We start from the raw sequence: 21,933 nt of genomic DNA, 5'->3' as shown, positions 1-21,933 counted from the left end.
TATTTCATAAAGATAGTTTTAAAATTTATTTTTTTGAGACAAAGTCTTGCTCTGTCACCCAGGCTGGAGTGCAGTGGTGCGATCATGGCTCAGCACACACCTATGGTGAGAATCCTACAGCCGTCAACCCCCAAGCTCCGGCAGCACTTGTCACCCAGCCTCCTGAGTAGCTGGCACTACAGGCATGCACCACCACGCCCAGCTAATTTTTCTTTTTAATTTTTTTTCTGTAGAGACAAGGTCTCACTATGTTTCCCAGACTGGTCTTGAACTCCTGGCTGATCCTCTCTCCTCGGTCTCCTAAAGTGTTGGGATTACAGACATGAGCCACCATGCCTGGGCAAAGTAAATGTATTTATTTAAAATGCCTGTAATCTCAGCATTTTGGGAGGCTGAGATCAGGCCACTGCACTCCAGTCTGGCAAAAGAACAAGACTCCGTCTCAAAAAAATAAAAACAACTATTGCCAGGTGCATGGCTCACATCTGTAATCCCAATTACTGGGGAGGCCGAGGCAGGAGGGCTGCTTGAGGCCAGGAGCTCAAGACCAGCCCGGGTGAACTACTGAGACGCTATCTCATAAAACAAAAACAAAACCCAGCTATCTATTGTTGGCATCATTTCATAAACGACCAGACATTTATCCCCTCAAATTTAGAAAATATAACTTCAGAATATCAGGTCTTCAAACCGAATACACCTCACTTTATGAAAAGCTCATTGCAACTGTCTTTTTCTCATTTTGCCTCAACCTGGCAAAAACTTTGTTAAAATATCTCAGCACTTAGGAAGAATCATCACATTAGAATAATTTTACTTCATATAAAATTGCAATAGATTTAAGGGTACCTGCAGTTCTTTCAGTTCTATATAGCATTCTATTACTCTATATTCCAAGAGTTTTAAAACCTGCCCACCGCCCTACATCCATCTCTATAGGATCTGCCCACCCTCTACATCCCTCTCTACAGGATTTAAGCTTTTCTGGCAGGCAAGTTTTAAAAACATCCGGTAAACATATCTTTTATTCATTTATGTGTTAGTGGTTTTAAAAACCATTCATTTTCAAATAACCCTACCAGTATACAAATTAGGGTCCAGGAGGAGATGGCTTACCTAGCTGGAAATTCATTAGGTGTCTTTTCAGATAACTTTTTCCATATAAGGAGGCTCCATATTGATTTTATTTTTGAAACATTTTTTTTTTTAACTTTTGAAACATTTTTAAGTTTAGTCGAGCATTATCACCAAAAAAACCAGGACAGGACATAACAAATTCCACGAATTCCCAGAGGGAAGTAGGGCTTCATGCTTATAAACTGACGAATTTGGAAGAAGGCCTCACTGGACCAGTGAAGCTGGCTTCCTGAGTAAAGCATCTATCACAGTATCCTGCCCTTCTTTGGACAAAGGTATCAGACAACCTCTTCTCAAAGTTTCTAAGTGTCCACAAACCACTCAACAGCCTGTGCCATGCCCAGCTTCAAAGGGGAAACCTAAGCTCCCCTAGCTAGCATGGGCACAAACATACTGGTGCAAACAGCACCAGCCCGAGGATCAGTGCATGCAGCTCCGAGGTGGGACTTCCCCACGCGCCACATGCTGAGCAGCTACCTGGTCTCCTGCTCACTGTCAAGTTGAGTTTTGTTTTTTTAAATCGCCATCACAAAGTATTCGGTGGGGGAGGGGGGGGCTAAAAGGAGATGATGATGAGATGCCAGGGGCATAAAGACCAGGTTGTATTCACCAAGAGGGTGGTGGCACCCAAAGATGTCCACTCAAAGCCTGGGGAGACCTGGTGCCCTGGCACTCTCTAGCAATGCTTTCAGTCTGGAGTGTGTGATGGAGTGGCCAAACTCGGCAAGGTTGCCAAATTTACTTTTCAAAATGTTGATAGTCAAAATTAACTTAGACATATTTTGGACCATCTGGCCGATCATTTTCCAATCAAGTGCTACCACCAGATGTCAGTGGCAGCACCTGCCTTAGCCACTCTGGTATCACGTGGTACCACTTGGAGCACCACAGCTAAGCCTTGCTACTGTCAACTGAGAGCTTACTGGTAATGCAGCATCTCAGACTCCATCCCAGACCTACTAAAGCAGGATCTGCATTCCAGCAAGATCCATGGGTGAATCCTCTGCACATTAAAGTGTGACAAGCACTAAGCTAATGAATAGGGAACACAGTGGAATTTAACAGGAAAGTAATTCAGTCACACCCAGTGGAGGCCAAATAGTAGCCTAACACAGTGTGGAAACATTCACAGTAGCTCAAATTTGGCAAAGGGCTAGAGGGTGCAGTTATCTTGGACACACAGAGGCCCAGCTATGCTGAATGCAAGGGAGCTTGCACTGCAGCAGCCTCCACAGCCCTGAGACAGGGGTGCTTCCGGATCAGCCAAATATCATCATCTACACGTTAAGAATGGATTCACTTGACAGTTTGTTTTGGTTTATAGCTATATACAAGAGTTCTAAGCAAAAGGAGCTTACACCTAGTCAATTTTACATGGACATATACTTTAGTGTAATAAAAGGTTCAACGCTGGATGTCCAAGTAAAATGGGTGTGTTATCTGTACTTGCCTCAAGATTAAGGATCCATTATGACACTGGGGTACACAGACCATGCAACTCAAAACCCATGACAAGGTTGCTATTGAGAGCTTAAATTCTCCTTCCAATATCAGGCGGAGGCATACTAAGTATTGTTAAGGGCTGTAGAAATTTGAAGATGCCACCTGCCATCTCCACAAGGAGACAAACCCCATTTATAGGGGAAAGTCCCTTTTGAATCCATGTCAGAGACTACAAAAAAGAGTGTGGGGCCGGGCACGGTGGCTCACGGCTGTAATCCAAGCACTTTGGAAGCCAAGGCGGGCAGATCACCTGAGGTCGGGAGTTCAAGACCAGCCTGACCAACATGGTGAAACCCCATCTTTAAAAAAAAAAAAAAAAAAAAAAAAAAAAAAAGAGTGTGGATGGGCCGTGTGTGGTGGCTCATGCCTGTAATCCCAACACTTTGGGAGGCCAAGGTGAGAGGATCACAAAGGCAGGAGATGGAGACCATCCTGGCCAACGTGGTGAAACCCTGTCTCTACTAAAAATACAAAAATTAGCTGGGCATGATGGTGCATGCCTGTAATCCCAGCTACTTAGGAGGCTGAGGCAGGAGAATCGCTAGAGCCGGGTGGGGAGCTGAAGGTTGTAGTGAGCTGAGATCATGCCACTGCACTCCAGCCAGGCAACAGAGCTATACTCCATCTCAAAAAAAAAAAAAAAAAAAAGCGTGGATGAACTGGGAGGCAGAGGGAATGAGGAAGAGTGAGAGAGGAACATTAATTTGGGGCACGAAACCAACCAAAAAAACTTAACTCCAGAAGCGGAAAAAAAGTATTCCTTTCTGTAGGTTATGTAAAAGGCAAATAAAACAGGTATTCTTTTTGTTTTCCTTACTTTTTCATATATTTCTTAGTTATTCTTTATGTTTCCTAAATTATAAGCTGGTTATGTGCTGTGGAAGAGCAATCATACTATTTTTTATCAGATCATTTAGGCATTTTACTCCCTAAAGGACCAAGTCCTCACCAACTGTATAAATTATACAATGATCTATTACTTTTTTTTTTTTTTTTGAGATGGGAGTTTTACTCTGTCGCCCAGGCTGGAGTACAGTGGCATGATCTCAGCTCACTGCCACCTCCACCTCCCGGGTTCAAGCGATCCTTCTGCTTCAGCATCCCAAGTAGCTGGGACTACAGGCATGCACCACCGCGCCCAGCTGATTTTTTTCTTGTATTTTTAGTAGAGACAGTGTTTCACCACATTGGCCAGGCTGGTCTCGAACTTCTGACCTCAAGTGATCCGCCTGCTTCAGCCTCCCAAAGTCCTCAGATTACAGGCATTAGCCTCCGTGCTCAGACATATTACTCTATTTTTATTAGGAAAATGGTTCATAACAGTTATAATTACTGTGAACATACTGTTTTTTTTTTTTTTTACTTGATATTTTTGTACATTCTTTCCACTTCTTCCATTACTACATAGCGGCCCCTCATATTATCACCTCACTTTGATTAGCCAGACATAAATTGCTTCTACTATTTTATAATGGATTTGCTGTAAATATATTTGCATAGATAGCTTTGTAAAACAATATTTTATTTAGATGGGAGGCTGCCAGTTTAGGATATGATTTGTTTATTGTACTTTTTCTTTTTTTTCCCCACCATTCAGTTAAAATTTTGAGGGGACAGGGTATCTATTTTCTCTATGCTTAACTTTGTCAGCTGTCTTTCTGACATCTGTTGATACAAATACCAGGATTTTTTTTTACTGTTTTCCCAATTAACGTGACATACTTTGGTTTTGTTGTTCTTATATTAAACTAGCACTGCATTCCTAAAATAAACCCAATTCAGTCACAGTCACAGTGAATAACCTTGGGTATGTCTTGCTCTCTGCTACCGGTTTTATTTAGAAAATCTACATCAATGTTGACAAGTGAGATTGACCTATAATATCAGATTTTAGGATTAAGCTCATATGCCTTAAAGAATGCAGTTGACTATCATATCATCTTGTTCTATTTGTATGACATAAAATTATGAGTTTTGTGAAGTTTGAATATTTATTCTAGCAAATCCTTTTTATTCTAGCTGCTTTTATGGGGGAGGAGAAAACTTTTTTTTTTTTAATTACATCAATTATGCCAATAGAACACTGACTTTGTTCATCTTTTCAAATAACCAAATCTTGATTGTATTTGTGGGTTATAAGGCATTTTCAATTTTCAATTTATTTTTGTTTTGTTTTTTGGAGATGGAGTCTCACTCCATTGCCCAGGCTGGAGCACGGTGGCACAATCTCAGCTCATTGAAACCTCTGCCTTCAGGGTTCAAGCAATTCTTGAGCCTCAGCTTCCCGAGTAGCTGGGACCACAGGTGTTTACCAACACGCCCAGCTAATTTTTGCATTTTTAGTAGACACGGGTTTCACCATGTTGGCCAGGCTGATCTTCAACTCCTGACCTCAAGTGATCTGCTGGCCTCAGCCTCCCAAAGTGCTGGGATTACAGGCACAAGCCACCACGCCCAGCCAGTTTACATAACAATCTTTACTAATTTGTGGTTTTTTAGTCTGCTGCTTTGTTCTTTTTCTATGTATTTTTTTTTCTTATTTCAATATTTAAAGGAATAAGATTTCTTAAAACTTTTGTCTATATGGTATTTACATTATTTAATAATCGACTTTTATGGTAATACTGTGTATATTTTATTATATTCTATATGTTTTCTCTAACTCAGTTGCTATTTAGGACTTATTTTGCCATTAATTCTATTTTTAAATTATTTATTTAAACAACACATGCACATGGTGAGAAATTTAAACTACACAAGGAACAGGTCAGTCTTCCTTCCACTCTCTTTCCAGCCTTCCACAGTGCCATCTTAGACTCACTGTTACCAGTTTCTCGAGTAACTTTCTGAAGAATTTAATGTAGATGCATGTTTATTTCTTTTACAAAAAATGAGAGCATATTATACACTGTGTTGTGTCTTGAATATATAAACCTACATAAGAGAATTTATCACAATTTTAACATGGCTTAGTTTTTAAAAATATATGGCCTTTTCTATTTAAAAATTTATGTAATTTTTTTTTGAAGACAGAGTGAGTCTCCGTCACTCAGGCTGGAGTGCAGTGGCAGGATCTCTGCTCACTGCAACCTCTCTGCCTCCCAGGCTCAAGTGATTCTCCCACCTCAGCCTCCCAAGTAGCTGCCACCACTCCTGGTTAATGTTTGCATTTCTGTAGAGACAGGGTTTCACTGTGTTGCCTAGGATGGTCTTGAATGCCTGGACTCAAGTGATTCGCCTGCCTCAACCTCTCAAAGTTCTGGGATTATAGCTATGCGCCACCACGCCTAGAACTTTTATGTATTTTTTATTTCTAATTTTATTTCATTATGATAGATTCAGATAGTTATATGAAATTTCTATCTTTTTGTATTTACTAGCATGTACACTGTAACATGATAACTGCTCAATTTTTATGAGTCACATAGATTTTTTATTGAGACATTCTCATTCTGTTGCCCAGGTTGGAGTACAGTAGCACAATCATAGGTCACTGCAGCCTCGAACTCCTGGGCTTAAGCAATCCTGCCTCTGTCTCCTGAACAGCTGGGACTGTAAGCACAGGCCACCAAGCCCGGCTAATTTTTAAAACATTTTTTTGTAGAGAAGGGATTCTTGCTCTGTAGTCTAGGCTGACCTCAAACTTCTGGCCTCAAGCAATCCTCCCACCTTGGCCTCCCAAAGTGCTGGGATTATAGGCATGAGCCACCACACCCAGCCCATGTAAGCTTTTTTTAAAGTGTACTTCTCTTATGTTTAATTTCCTCCAAATCTGTTAATTGTATTTTACAAGTTATTCAGTTTAAAACTATAACTTTTTTTTTTTAGTATGCCTGATCTTTTATGATAGTGGAAAAACACTTCTACCAAAATTACGTTTCTTTCTATTTCTACTTTATATGTATTTTGTTAAGTTATTTAAAGCATGTAGAGCCAATAAAGTTTTTTCCATGATTTACTGTCTTTTATAACTGTCTTTATTGATTTGGAAATGCATTTTAGTGTAAAAATCTACTTTTTCAGATAAAACTTGAAGTTTTGGCTTTTTTATGCGTATGTGGTAGGAGGTATGTACATGGTAGCTTACAAAATACTCGTTTACTTAGGTAATTGTCCTTGAATAGATTTTATCTTATCTAGGGCTTAAAGTAAAAAATGATGTGTTTCTATTTACAATTATATTCCTATCATCAATTATTCAAAGGGCTTTTTTCCTCACGTGCAGGGAGAGCACCTCACTGACACTGAGGCCAGGGAGAGAAGGCAGATATCACTGCTTCCTTCTCATTTAGTGCCCTTGAAATGCAGTAGAGGCTGGGCATAGTGGCTCATACCTGTAATCCCAGTGCTTTGGGAGACTAAGGCAGGTGGATCACTTGAGGTCAGCAGTTCAAGACCACCCTAGCTAACAATGTGAAACCCCATCTTGACTAAAAATACAAAAATTAGCCAGGTGTGGTGGAACGTGCCTGTAATGCCAGCTACTTGGGAGCCTGAGGCAAGAGAATCACTTTAACTCGGGAAGTGGAGGTTACAGCGAGGCGAGATCATGCCACTGCACTCCAGCCTGGGCAACAGAGTGAGACTCCATCTGAAAAACAAACAAAAACAGCAAAAAACAAAACAAAAACAAAACCCTACAGTGGAACATGCTCCCTAAGGTGGTATGAACTTCCAGTGCTGGCTTAGTGACATATTAGGTAAACTATGCTTTGTAATGATGGTAGCTATGCCAGATTGACAGAGGCTGTGAGGGCATTTCATTTTGTTCTTCTCTGGGTACCTTAGGTAACTGGCTAAGTCTGCAAGATCATGTTTTTCACTGAACATCTGTTCATCAAACACATACACTACTTACAAAACCCCCATGGCATTTTCAGCCTAACAGTTCAAAAATCTCATCACATTTATATAAATATTTAACATAAATTGGTATACAAATACAGGTAAATATACATACATGTCTTATCAAAAATATCTTAAAAGATTTACTTGTAAATGGGCAGAGATTATGAAGTCCCTTTTCCCTAATATTTTTAGATCCATGGCTTTCTTATATAGCAATAAAGCAGTACTGAATCACAACTTCATAAGCACTAACCATACAAAAGTAGACAACTGAAAACCACAGTTTTGAATATTACCACTGAAATTCACAATGTCAGTCTTCTAAATCCTCCTGTAACAGTCTTTAGTGTAATCCAGAGTTTCTCCAGGCTTAAGGAATATTCACATCTCACTCTTATGAGAAAAATGTTTTATTCCTTCACTACCACTAGTAAACTAAATTCCCAACAGTGCCCTCAGAGTTTCAAGCATATATATCTCCAGAGGGGGAAAAAAAAAACAATGAAGGAAAACTAAATGTAGAAGATGAATCGGAATACTAAATTAGTAAACATGCAAACAGAAGTTTCTAAGAAGCACTGTAAGAAAGTGACAGGTAATCACTAACCCTCGGCATTTTCCTACTCCTCACTCCTGCTTCCAGACACCACAATGTTGCCCATACATGGGGTCATACATGAACACAACACTTTCCCGAGTTTGAATTTGATCAGATGTGATCAAATGTGTAAATGTCAAACTACAAGACTATTAGTTCAATACAAGACTATTTTTGTACTGAAATCAACTCAGATTTCTGGTTAAAGCAATTCTTCAATAAAAAGGTATAAGAAGTCAATAAAATTAGCATTTTATTGACTGTAATATCCACCTTGGCCTCCATGCCAAGGATAGAGCTCTATTAAGTGAGACTGTGATAAAACAAGGCCTCCTGTCAATCTAAGCACCAAAGTCACTCAAAGGAAGTTCAGAATGAATTGACCTTCCTACCTCATCTACTGAATTATGTTACAGTGAGAAGGAATCACTTACCCTGCTGTAAGAGGCCGTAATTATCTTATCAGTTCCTCTATAGAACAGTTTGGTTAGTAACCAGGAATAAAGACAGTAACAAATGGATTATGTTGATGGTGTTAACGGAAGAGATATCTTCTATTATCTAAGATATCTCTAAGAAGCTGTATAAGCTTAAGTCCTACTGAAGGGTGGAAAAAAGGAAAATTAAGAGGACTAAAGAACCTATGACACTGAAATTTCAAAAACCCAGAGATAGGGACATGTACTGGTAAACTTCCCCAAACTCTTCAAGAAACACTAACAATTGAATTTACCATTTTCATCTGACTCAGCAATCACTAAGTACATCCCGCCAAACTTTTTTTTTTTTTTTTTGAGACAGGGTTTTGCTCTGTCACCTAGGCTGGAGTGCAGTGGTACGAACATGGCAACCTCCTGGGCTCAAGCAATCCTCTCGTCTCAGCCTCCCAAGTAGCTGGGACCACAGGTACATGCCACCATATCCGGCTAATTTTTAACTTTTTTGTAGAGATGGGGGTCTTGCCATGTTGCCCAGGCTGGTCTGAACTCCTGGCCTCAAGCAATCCTCCCACCTTGGCTTTTCAAAGTGCTGGGATTACAGGCATGATCCACTGCACCCAGCCTACTAAGTACCTTTTAGTATTGAACATTAAAGTAACTATTGGCATTGCTTTATATTAGAATTACTTTACAGATATGAAAATAGGAAGATGCAATTCTCCCATGTCTAAGCCTACCCCTTATATAGAAAAGGTTCAGTATGTACACGGTGACATCCATTCACTTACACCAAACCAAAAGATGGGTACTCAGTGAGAGCAAAGCACTATTGAGTAATTCTTCTGACCTGCAGAATGAGAATGAAGTAGTCTACAGGCTTGTTGCGCTGGTAGAGGTAGTACTCGGGGGCCTTCTTGTTCTTCTCATCGTACTTCAGTTCCTGGATGACATTGGGGTGCTTTAGCAGCCTTAGAAGGATCTTCTCTGACATCTGGGATGGGCTAAATGCTTCTACTTCTATAGATATAAACACAACTTGATATTACATTTCAAACGGAGGGAAAAAATTATACTATTAATAGTAATTAAGGTGTTTAGATAAGAATACTTGGAATTGAAGTGATAGCATATGGATGGACGAGGCTTCCGTTTGGTGATCCACTGGGGACAGATTACCTGGGAGAAATTAGAAAGTGCTGAATTCTCACATTTGTTCCTTTTACTTCTTTCCTTTCAACCCGTCATTGACTTCAGTCCTCATCAAAGTACCCTAATTTGACTGACAGAAATGAAAATCAACCGCAAGCGGGCTCTTTGAGTGCGGGGATGCCCCTCAACAAGCCATAACAGTCTGACTGTCGACCAACAGCCAAAGGAAGAAGCCAAGGTCAGGAACATCGGGTGCAGTTAGTGCCAGCGCACACACACAGGTGCCCCACGTCTCCCTCTCCCACTCAACTACCCCGAGGAATGTGGGGAACAAAGAGGGTTGAGACTGGGAATAAGAGCAGGGCATGTGCACACATCAACATGCTAATTTTTAAAAAAAAGTAATATTCAAAAGTATTTACAAAGATAGCATTTTATTTTAAGTAACAAAAACAGAAATTACCGATTGAAGGGTGCTATCCTGCAACTGGGCTCCATGATATCTCAGAAGCAGAGTAGGAGATTTAGTTTTAGACTTTTGTTTTTGAGACAATCTCACTCTGTTCCCCAGGTTGGAGAGCAGTGACATGATCTTGGCTCAATGCAACCACCGCCTCCAGGGTTCAAGCGATTCTTCTGCCTCAGCCTCCAGGGTAAATGGGATTGCAGGCATCCACCATCATACCTGGCTAATTTTTGTATTTTTAGTAAAGATGGGGTTGCATCATGTTGGCGAGACTGGTCCTGAACTCCTAGTCTCAAGCAATCAGCTTGCCTTGGCCTCCTAGAGAACTGGGACTACAGGTATGAGCCACCATGCCCAGCCTAGATGTTTAGTTTTAATTTGTAGTTCTTAAATGATGAGGAACAGTATTATGAAAATTAGAAAGAGTAAGAAGTGAAAGACATTGTCTTTTATTTTCTAATTATTTATGAAAGCTGTAAGTTCTCTACTGTGACTTTTTTGTAATATAGTACATTACAGAAATTTTAGAATACAGAAAAAGAAAGAAGAAAATAAAAATTATCTGTAAGCCAACCACTCAGATTACCATCTGAGCAATTTAGTGAGCATGTTTTTCCAGTGCCATGCCTAGATATGTGTGCTCGTGTATACATGTGTGTACACACAAAAAACACAACTCTAACCTTAAAGTACACATGTTTTTCCCCACTTTAGGTTAAGTTATGAGAATTTTCTGATGTGATGAATATTACATTGTGAGCATTTCCATGTGTCTAAGAACGCGACCTTAAGTTACACAGCATTCCGTCACGTGGTTGCGGTTAGTTTTCTTTTAAACATGGTTTAAGTTTACTGTGTGCAGATGAAAGGCACTGGCTGCCTAGCAGGGACACCGATGTCTTCTAAAGCCACTTGGTGCTTTCAGACTTTCTCACACTTCCCCCAGCCACCAGAGCTCAACCCTGCAGAGCATTTGGGGATGGGAAAAGGGTTGATCAGTCTCTCAAGTCCATTCAACCTTGACCTCTCTGGAGCAGTCAGTGCCGGCTGGGTTGGTGGTTTAAATAAGATGAACACTTGCCTCCTGGAATGGGCTCAAGTTAATCCAATCTGAGGAGGCCATCAAGAAATCCGTATCAAAGTTCTCAGAATTTCTGATTTTATTCAAACCGTTAAAGATTTAATTGTGAAAAACCTAGTTTTCTTCTTTGCAAATCACAGCCCCTGTGTTACCATTGATGTCCAACTGTGCTTCCAGGACAAGCTGAAGAGAGATTGGACTCAACTGTCCATCAAACAAGCTAGTGCCAGGCTGGCACCAGCAGCCTGCTCCGCCAGCTGGCTCTCCCACGGACCTAGCTGGAAGGAGATAGCCTGGCCTACTGTACACATGCAGTGTGGCACTAACATTCATCCTTACCTTTCAGACCAATTTTAAGTTACTGGTCCACCCCTGGTAAATGTCTCAGAGGGTTCATGCCGACACTGAACACAGGAGAGGAGAGAATTTAAAAAGAAACAAAACAAAACAAAACAAAAAAACAAAAAAACAAAAAACAAAACACAAAAGTGGCATTACTTATCACCCCATTTCCCAGTGTCCACCCCCAGCCCACCCCAGTCAGTGGTGGGTGAGAAACACGCTTCAGGGTTGGTAGAGATCGCAAACTGTGATAAGCTGCACTTGCCTGTTGCTAGGAAACGGTGCATGGCCAGGAGGAGCTGTGGTGATATTTTAACCTTCATCTCGCTGTCTGTCTGCTTAAAGGCAGAAAAATCTTGCTTTCGTTCCCGGTGAACCACTTTCTTTTTCGTTCTGTTATCGGCTAAGGGACGAATGAAAAGGGAGAAAAAAAAAATAAGAAAATGTATACCATGAGCTCAGGGCCCTTTTCGAATTAAAAAGTCAAACTATATTGGAAGGGCTGGACTGTATTTCCAGATGCAGGTGCTCTATGCACAGATGCCACAGCAAAGGAGACAGGGAGAGCCCGATCCTCATCACATCAGCATGGCAGCCTGGGCACCGTGCAGTCCGCAGTGAATGACTGCAGGAAGCGTGATGAGTGAACGTGCTTCAGAGGAAGGTCTATAGAGGGCCCTTATGAGCACAGCATCAGGCAAACGCAGACAAAACCTCTCACAGGACCCACAGACGCACACAACAACAGGGCACACAGCTAGGGTGCACCGTCTACTGCTGCTCAATGTCAGTATACTCCAGCAAAGGACCATCACTGTGTACACACAAGAGAGGTGTGCCCCTGCCTATAAAGAGGCCCCTCGCCTCCGCCAAAAGACAACACACAAACAAAATCCCCTTAAGAAACACGAATGCTTTCACAGAGCAATGTTTTAATAATATCTGTTTGCTTCACTGCTACTCCAGACCATGAAATCCTCAAGGTCAAGCAGATACAAATAGGATCTGAACAGGGGTCAGCGAACTTCATCTGAAAAGGGCCAGAGAGTCAGTATTTTAGGTTCTTCGGGTCTCCACGGTCTCCACATTGCTGTTTAGAAAAATGAAGGAGCATGGCTATTTTCCAATCAATCTTTCTTTATGAACACTGCAAGTGCATAGAATTTTTGCATGTCACAAAGCAATTGCTCTTCTTTTTTCTTTTTTGAGATAGGCTCTTGGTCTACTGCCCAGGCTGGAGAGCAGCAGCACAATCGCAGCCCGCTGCAGCCTCAACTCCAAGGCTCAAGCGTTCCTCTCACCTCTGCCTCCCAAGTAGCTGGGACTGCAGGTACATGCCACCATGCCCAGCTAACTTTTAAATTTTTTGTAAAGACAGGGTTTCACTATGTTGCCCAGGCTAGTATTGGAACTCCTAGGATCAAGCAATCCTCCCGCTTCTGTCTCCCAAAGTGCTGGGATTACAGAAATGAACCACCTCGTTTGGCCACTTTTCAACAATTTTAAGATGTGAAAAGACATTCTTAGCTTGCAGGTCACACAAAATAAGAGGGCAGGCACTCACAGGCTGTGGTCTGCCAGCTCCTGACCTGGAAGGAACCTCTTACAAAACCATCTTTCAAGTATTTTTCTGGACAAACTAATGATCAAGAAAAAACTAGCTTAAAGACAAGACCCCAATCGCTTGCTCCTTCCCAAGAATTGAGTCGCTGCATTACTGTTTCTTGCATAGAACAAAACGGATCGATTACTAGGCTTTTCCCGAGAAGGCAATCGCAACTTCCACTTTTCATCTATCTCAATTTTTTTGAGACCCAGACAGCAAAATCAATATAGAATTTAAAAATAATTTTCTAATGGCAACAGCTGTCACTCAAAATCTCTATCTAGATTTAATAATATACCTGAAATTGGCTGGCACAGTGGCTCACACCTGTAATCCCAGCACTTTGGGAGGCCAAGGCAGGTGGATCACTTGAAGTCAGGAGTTCAAGATCAGGTCAACATGGTAAAACCCTGTCTCTACTAAAAATACAAAAATTAGCTGGGCATGGTGCTGGGTGCTTGTAATCCTAGCTACTTGGGAGGCTGAGGCAGGAAAATCACTTGAACCTGGGAGGTGGAGGTTGCAGTGAACTGAGTTTGAGCCACTGCACTCCAGCGTGGGCAACGAAGTGAGACTCAGTCTCAAAAAAGCCAAAAAAAAAAAACAGAATATACCTGAAATCACAAATCCAGCATCTTGAGCCAGTAAGTCATATTACGCAATACTTACGTAAGAAATCAGTCCAATCAAGGCATAAAAGAAGTTAAACTAATATTTGTATAAAACTGAAGTGCAAACATAGGATCTCCTAAATGGCAAATCGCCTTTCTAATAATAAGTACTACCCCTGGGGAAACATACAGAAACACACTCCATGTTTTTTTGTTTGTTTGTTTGTTTGTTTTGAGACAGAGTTTCGTTCTTGTTGCCCAGGCTTGAGTACAATGGCGCAACCTCTGCTCACCTCAACTTCCAACTCCCGGGTTCAAACGATTCTCCTGCCTCAGCCTCCTGAGTAGCTGGGATGACAGGAATGTGCCACCATGCCTGGCTAATTTTGTAATTTTAGTAGAGATGGGGTTTTCTCCATGTTGATCAGGCTGGTCTCGAACTCCTGATCCACCCACCTCAGCCTCCCAAAGTGCTGGGATTACAGGCGTGAGCCACTACGCCGGGCCCACACTCAGTTTTCAAATAGTCACTTATGAGGAAGGATGAAAATAAAGACACAAATGAGACCTCTGACGACCCTCCAAGTGAGGAAAGGACAAAACATACTTGGGAAAGTGTGTTTTTTTTAAGAATGCTATTCAGATGTGAGGGTGAAACAGGATATACTTTCAGAAGACAGTCATTAATTAAATGTAATTTTTTTTCTTTTGTGGGTATCGGGAAGACTTTCTCAGATTTATTTATTTATTTATTTATTTTTTTTGAGAGAGAGAGTCTCATTCTGTTGCCCAGGCTTCAGTGTAGTGGCACGATCTTAGCTCACTACAACCTCTACCTCCTGGGTTCAAGCAATTCTCCTGCCTCAGCCTCCCGAGTAGCTGGGATTACAGGTGCATGCCATCATGCCCAGTTGATTTTTGTATTTTTGTAGAGATGGTGTTTCACCATATTGGTCAGGTTGGTCTCCAACTCTTGACCTCATGTGATCCACTCATCTCAGCCTCCCAAAGTGCTGAGATTACAGGCATGAGCCACCATGCCCAGCAACTTTCTCATTTTTAAAATGAGGGATGTTTCCTTCTAGCAGGACTGAATAAAACCACCCCTGCTTTGAGCAAGGCAGACTTTGTCCTGAATGACCAGCTTGTTGGGAAGCTGGGACAGTCCACTTCCCCTCCACCAAGCCATGCTTTAATGCCAGGCAGGATACACAGGGCCCAGATGCTCTTTCTCTATACCACCCCTGGAACCCCCAAACATCTCAGGCCTGGGTCATCTCTGGCTTTATGGAACCCTTGAGCATTGCTAAGGGTGCAGCCAAGGAAGATTTAAGCTTCCCAGTTCAGCAATCATGTTTTATACTTTAATGAGACAGGATTCGGCTCAACACTCAGCTCTACACCTGTGCAAATACAGTATCCATACTCACCTCCCCCTGCTCTGATCCAAGCCACTCCCCACTCTCACCTTCCCCAAAAGAGAAGGCAGAGAAGCAGAGAACAGGAAAAACACATTCTTACTGTGTACCCTGTCCTATCCTGCTTCCCACACCCCAAACCTGCCACCCCAGCAAACCAAACTAGCAAATCTCACCTCCACCCCTCACCCAGGAGTTCTGAAACAAAAAAGCATTATTGTCATCCATCAGTTTAATAAATTCCACTGTGTTTTTTTTTTTTTTTTTTTTTTTGAAACACAGCCTCACTCTGGTGCCAAGGCTGGAGTGCAGTGGCGCAATCCTGTAACCTCTGTCTCCCGGGTTCAAGTGATTCTACTGCCTCAGCCTCCCGAGTTGCTGGAATTACAGGTGCGCACCACTACGCCCAGCTAATTTTGCATCTTTAGTAGAAGACAAGGTTTCACCATGTTGGCCACAATGGTCTTGAACTCCTGACCTCAGGTGATTTGCCTGCCTCAGCCTTCCAAAGTGCTGGGATTACAGGTGTGAGCCACTGTGCCTGGCCTTTCGTTCGCTTTATAGAGTACTTGAATTATGAAAAGTACAAACACAAGTTTATCTGAAAACAATTTACCTGGTTGTATAAAATGAAATTTCAGTAGAGAACTATTTTTCCAAACATAAATGAAATAAAATTTAAAACCAACAGCAGTTTTCTGTTTAGGGCAAGTAATGCCCTCATCAGTGGTTAGAAGCCAGCTGCCTTTTCAGAAGAATGCTGTTGTACTGCACGGTCTGCTCCTTCTGATGAAGAGACTGGAATACACCGACAGGTCGTGCATGGCCTACACACATAGTGTATCATTATAAACAGAGGCAGCAACTGGAGAAATGTCAGATGACTCACAACACAATTAAAAAAAAAACAAAGGTTTCAGAAATACACTCAGACAATGCTACTTACTGTATAAATCTGTTTCATCTAGAATCTCAGATTTGATGATTTCTTCAATCACATCTTCTAAGGTGACAATTCCCAGAACTTCATAAAATGGATCCCCTTCTCCCTCATTGTTTACCCGCTGCACAATAGCCAGGTGAGATTTACCTTTAGAGAAAAGAAAAAGTTCAGGAAGTGACTTTCTGAATTTCCTGAATGACATATTATATGTAACATGGTAAAAACACCAGCAAACACAGATGCGGAATTATCACATCTGTTTCTGCATTTTAAAATGGTATTGAGATATCACAAATAAATGGAAGAACTTCATGAGCCATTAAAAGCCGGAAAGTTATGCCAGAACAGCATCACCCTCCACAAACATTGCGCTGCACCACCGTTCTCTGCTTCCTAATGGCAATGTCTCTTGCTGTGTAACCTTTCAGCAACTGCTACTTTCAGAGAGTGGTTCTCAAAGTGTGATCCTTGGTTCCCTAGGGATTCCCAAGACCCTTACAGGTGGTCCGTGAGGTTCAATTATTTTCATGAGGATACTAAGATGCTATTGACCATTTTCACTGTGTGGATATTTGAACCAATGGTGCAAAGGCACCTTAGCACAGATGGAGGTAGTGGGAGGAAGCTGCACTTAGTGATCACTGTTCTCTGTCACAACACATGTGCAGTAAAGGGAAGGAAGTCAGCTTCTCTTAAGAATGTACTTGGCTGAGAGCCATGGCTCACTCCTGTAATCTCAGAGCTTTTGGAGGCCCAGGTAGGAGGACGGCTTGAGCGTACAGATTCAAGACCAGCCTAGGCAACACAGTGAGACCCTGTCTCTACTAAAAACAGAAAAATTAGCTAGAAATGGTGGTACACGCTTATAGTCCCAGCTTCCTGGGAGGCTGAGGTGGGAGGATCCAGGAGTTAAGGCTGCAGTGAGCTACGATGGAGCAGCTGCACTCCAGCCTAGGCAACAAACAGAGCAAGACACTGTCTCCAAAAAAAAAAAAAAAAAAAAGTTCTTGCCGAAGCAGTCAACATTAATTTCTAAATCCTGACCTGAGTCCATGTCTTTTGATAGTCTGTATGACAGTAGCCTGGGAATTGCCATAAAACATTTCTGTTGAATTCTGAAGTATGGCAGCTGTGCTGAGGAAAGGCACTTTTGTGATTGACTTGCAAGCTGGACTGGCCACTTTTTTGTTGAATGTTGTTTTTACTTGAAAGAATGACTACTAGACAAACTATGGTTATGTAGACTTGGGTATTTGTCAGGCATTTTCTCAAAAAATGAACCTGTCACATCAAGAAAAACAATAGGCAGTCTGTACTACCAATGATAAAATTTGAGCTTTCAATAGAAAATTATAATTTTGGCTGGGCATAGTGGGTCACGCCTACAACCCCAGCACTTTGAAAGGCTGAGGTGGGCAGATCACCTAAGGTCAGGAGTTCTTGACCAGCCTGGCTGACATGGCGAAACCCCATCTCTACTAAAAATACAATAATTAGCTGGATGTGGTGGCATGTGCCTGTAAGTCTAGCTACTCAGGAGGCTGAGGTGGGAGAATCTCTTGAACCTGGGAGGCGGAGATTGCAGTGAGCCGAGATTGTACCACTGCCCTCCTGCCTGGACCACAGAGCGATATTTCCTCTTAAAAAGAAGAAGAAAAAGGCCTGGCACAGGGATTCACACCTGTAATCCCAGCACTTTGGAAGGCCGAGGTGGGTCCATCACTTGAGGTCAGGAGTTCAAGACCAACCTGGCCAAAATGGTGAAACCCCATGTCTACTACCAAAAAAAACAAAAAAAAAAAAGTTAACCAGGCATAATGGTGCATGCCTATAATCCCAGCTAGGCTGAGGAGGCTGAGGCAGGAGAATCACTTGAACCCAGGAGCCAAGATCACACCATTGCACTCCAGCCTGGGCAACAAGTGAGACTGTCTCAAAAAAGAAAGAAAGAAAGAAAGAAAGAAATTAAGGCCAGGCGCAGTGGCTCATGCCTGTAATCCCAGCACTTTGGGAAGCCGAGGCGGGTGGATCATGAGGTCAGGAGTTTGAGACCAGTCTGACCAATATGGTGAAACCCCATCTCCACTAAAAATACAAAATTTAGCTGGACGTGGAGGCATGTGCCTCTAGTTCCAGCTACTCAGGAGGCTAAGGCTGAAGAATTGCTTGAACCCGGGAAGTGGAGGTTGCAATGACCCAAGATCATGCCACTGCACTCTAGCCTGGGTAACAGAGTGAGACTCCATCTCTAAAAAAAAAAAAAAAAAAAAAAGTTAATTAAAAATTTGAGAGACTTGTAGCCCCCATGAGTGTAACAGCTCTCAACAGTTAAAGATTTTTCTGATGAGACTGCTGGCAATATTAAATGATTTTTGAAAATATATTGAATATCGTAATCAGTCAACGTTTTGAAGATCTATATAACTCAGTGAACCAATTATTTTCCAAGTGACTATGGCAATGATATTACAAAATCATGCACGGGTACACAATCCATTCGGAGTACAAGATAGAACAATGGATTTTTTTTTTTTTTCCCTGAGGCGGAGTTTTGCTCTCATTACCCAGGCTGGAGTGCAATGGCACGATCTCGGCTCACCGCAACCTCCGCCTCCTGGGTTCAAGCAATTCTCCTGCCTCAGCCTCCCAAGTAGCTGGGATTACAGGCATGTACCACCATGCTCAGTTAGTTTTTGTATTTTTAGTAGAGATGGGGTTTCACCATGTTGACCAGGATGGTCTCGATCTGTTGACCTCATGATCCACCCGCCTTAGCCTCCCAAAGTGCTGGGATTATAGGCGTGAGCCACGACGCCTGGCCTGAACAATGGATTTTTAAAAAATTCTTATTTGGAATAATTTTAGATTTACAGAAAAGTTGCAAAGAGAGTACAGAGAGTTCCTATATATCCTTGACCCAGTTTCCCCCATTGTTAACATCTTACACTACCATGATATAGTTGTCAAAACTAAGAAACTGACATTGGTACATTACTATTGAACTCCAGACTTTACTTGGGTTTCACTGATTCTATTAATGGCTTCTTTGTTTTGTTACCTGGTTCAGAGCACCACACCACTTTTTGTGGTCATGGCTCTTTAGTCTTCTCTGGTCTGTGACAATTTTTTGGTCTTTGCTTTTTATGACATTGACAATATTGAAGGGTGCTGGTCAGGTATCCTGCAGAATGTCCTCAGATTTTTTGGGCTTGTCTGATGTTTTGCCCATGATTAGACTGGGTTATAGGCTTGCTAGTTACATCACATCAGGGGTTATAGGACATCACTGCTGATGTTCACCTTCTTTATCCCTTGGTTAAGGTTGTGTTTCCCAGGTTTCTCCACTGGAAAGTTACTAATTTTCCCCCTTTCCTTAATTCTATTCTTTGAAAGCAATTCACTAAGTCTAGCCCACCCATACAAGGGTGGGAGTTAAGCTCTACTTCCTGGAGTAGGGGAGTATCTACATATATTATTTGGAAGTGGGAGTACCTGCATATTTTATTCAGTATTCTTCTGTAAAGATTTCAGATGAAACGATGTTAATGTAATGGAGTCCAAAAAAGTCCGCTGGTACAGTTTCAGATTCTACATTGCAGCTAACCTTTAAGAAATTACTACTTATGGAGTTTTGATGTAGTATCAGAGAAGAATACCCATCACTGTCCAAAAAAGCTATTAAAATACTCCTAGCTTTTCCAAATACATACCTGTGTGAGGCCAGATTCTCCTGATATACTTCAACTAACACAGTATACTGCACAGGCTGAACGCACAAGACTGAACCAGCTGCCTTCCATTTGGCTTCACTAGATAGACATGCAAAAAGTAAAACAATGGCACTCTTCTACCATTTTTGTTTTAGAAATAATTATCTTCATTAAAAACCACTATATTAGCATGTAATGGATTACTGTCCTTTAATTCAACTGTTTTGAATGTCATGTCTCAGTTTTAATTCAAATACAGTAAATATCAAAAGATATAACCCACATAAATAAAAGTTCAAGGATCCTCAATCATTTTTAAGAGTTTCAAGGGATCCTAACCCAAAAAAAGTTTAACCCATTTATGCCAAAGGTTGCAAGTTTTTTGTGTGTGAAAAATCAGACCTTGGTAATGACTTTGAGCAGTGGAATAGAAATAACTTCCACAAGCTTAGCGTTCCAATCATGGAACACTAGGCATACATAGGTTAAAGTCTGGTGCTTTTGGGGATGGATCACTTGAGACCAGGATGGCAAGTGAAGAGCATGAACTCCTAGGTCAAACAGTTCTGGATTTGAACTCCAGCAGGCCACTCATTAGCTATTACTAGCAGAAGACCATGAGCAAACAATGTAACTTTTCTGAGCTTCAGTCTCATCTCTAAAGTCAGCCTCATAATTGCTACTGCACAGGTTGTTGTGCAGAACAGAGATAATGCTGGTACCCAGCAAAGACACTGCCTGGAATCCACTGGGTAATCACTAAGTGGTAATGCTCATTTTTTAATTAATATTTTCCCTAAATTCTAAGGCACCATCAACTTATCACCAGCTTAGAGGGAAAGAACCCCACAATATTATTAAATGTACACAGTGGTTAGAAGATGCACCTTAGGCAGGGCTCGGCAGCTCATGTCTGTAATCCCAGCCATGGCAGGAGGATTGCTTGAGGCCAGGCATTTGGGGCCAGCCTGGGCAACACAGTGAAAACTCATCTCTATAAAAAATAAAAAATAAAAAATAAAAAAGATGCATTTCAGTCTCAGAAAGATCTTTTAAAATATTAACAGCAGCTGGGCGTGATGACTTACGTCTGTAATCCCAGCACTTTGGGAGGCCGAGGCGGGTGGATCACGAGGTCAGGAGTTCCAGACCAACCTGGTCAACATGGTAAAACCCCATCTCTACTAAAAAATACAAAAATTAGCTGGGCGTGGTGGCGGGCGCCTGTAATCCCAGGTACTCAGGAGGCTGAGGCAGGAGAATCGCTTGAATCTGGGAGGTGGAGGTTGCAGTGAGCCAAGATTGTCCCATTGCACTCCAGCCTGGGTGACAGAGCAAGACTCCGTCTCAAAAAAACAAAACAAAACAAAATAAACCAACAAAAAAAGTAAGAGCATCTCTCAAACAATGTTGGTTTTCCCAGTCCAAAGTGTGCAGAGTACCTAAAATATATCCATAAATGAAGCCAAAGTAGGCATAATCTGGAAACTTCATAATCAGCTAATTTTTGTATAATTTATGTTTAATAACAGTGTTTTCTTTGTGGGGGTGTGTGTGCAAGAGCTTTAAATAAGGTTTAGTTAACACTAAGTTGGGTGAGTTCACCCAGACACAGCCAACCACATTATTCTCTGAGGGCAGCATCTGATCAAGTTCCCAGCACTTATGTAGACACTGGTTTTGGCCCCGTGGATCTGTTGGCCCTTTATTAACTTGGCAGTCTAAGTCAGCTTCTGCTCTGCCTCAGAGCCCCTTCTAGGCAGCCGTGTCTACAAGCCTAGAAGTTTAGATTGTTAGACAATTAGGCGTCCGACAATTTTCAACCCTAGCATGCTCACGTTCAAAGAATGAAAATATTTTGGGCAGAGGAGATGAGGAAGGAAACTTATCAGCAATGGATATAAACACTGCATCAGGTCAAGTCAATTCTCATCTCGTTCACTTGGTCTGGTAGGTTTCTCACATCTGCTTTCCCAAGGACCCAACATAAGCAGTTAAAAATTCTTGGTGAATGCTGTCTGTCGAAAGTTAAATTCTTTTGCTATTCCCAGCTTGTGATCATTTAAAAGGAATTTTCCAAA

At 41.7% G+C, this 21,933-nt stretch overlaps 1 protein-coding gene across 6 annotated transcripts in view; it reads right to left on the bottom strand.

Moving 5' to 3' along the window:
• Nucleotides 1-21,933, bottom strand: part of CNNM2 (cyclin and CBS domain divalent metal cation transport mediator 2) — a 170,168-nt gene that overhangs the window by 23,019 nt on the left and 125,216 nt on the right. For 4 of the 6 annotated variants that reach the window (XM_032281467.1, XM_032281468.1, XM_032281466.1 and 1 more), the window contains exons 2-4: nucleotides 16,146-16,289; nucleotides 11,830-11,967; nucleotides 9,374-9,543 (exon numbers count right to left, since the gene is read on the bottom strand). In XM_032281467.1, the coding sequence (XP_032137358.1) occupies nucleotides 9,374-9,543; nucleotides 11,830-11,967; nucleotides 16,146-16,289 (452 nt within the window). Of the gene's footprint in view, nucleotides 1-9,373; nucleotides 9,544-11,561; nucleotides 11,627-11,829; nucleotides 11,968-16,145; nucleotides 16,290-21,933 lie in introns of those variants that run through there. The other 2 variants (XR_004269945.1, XR_004269946.1) reach the window with 2 other exon arrangements.

Source organism: Sapajus apella, unplaced genomic scaffold (assembly GCF_009761245.1).
Source record: "Sapajus apella isolate SASKATOON/1434 unplaced genomic scaffold, GSC_monkey_1.0 scaffold13, whole genome shotgun sequence".
Lineage (NCBI taxonomy): Eukaryota > Metazoa > Chordata > Mammalia > Primates > Cebidae > Sapajus > Sapajus apella.
This window is presented reverse-complemented; position numbering and strand designations above follow the sequence as displayed.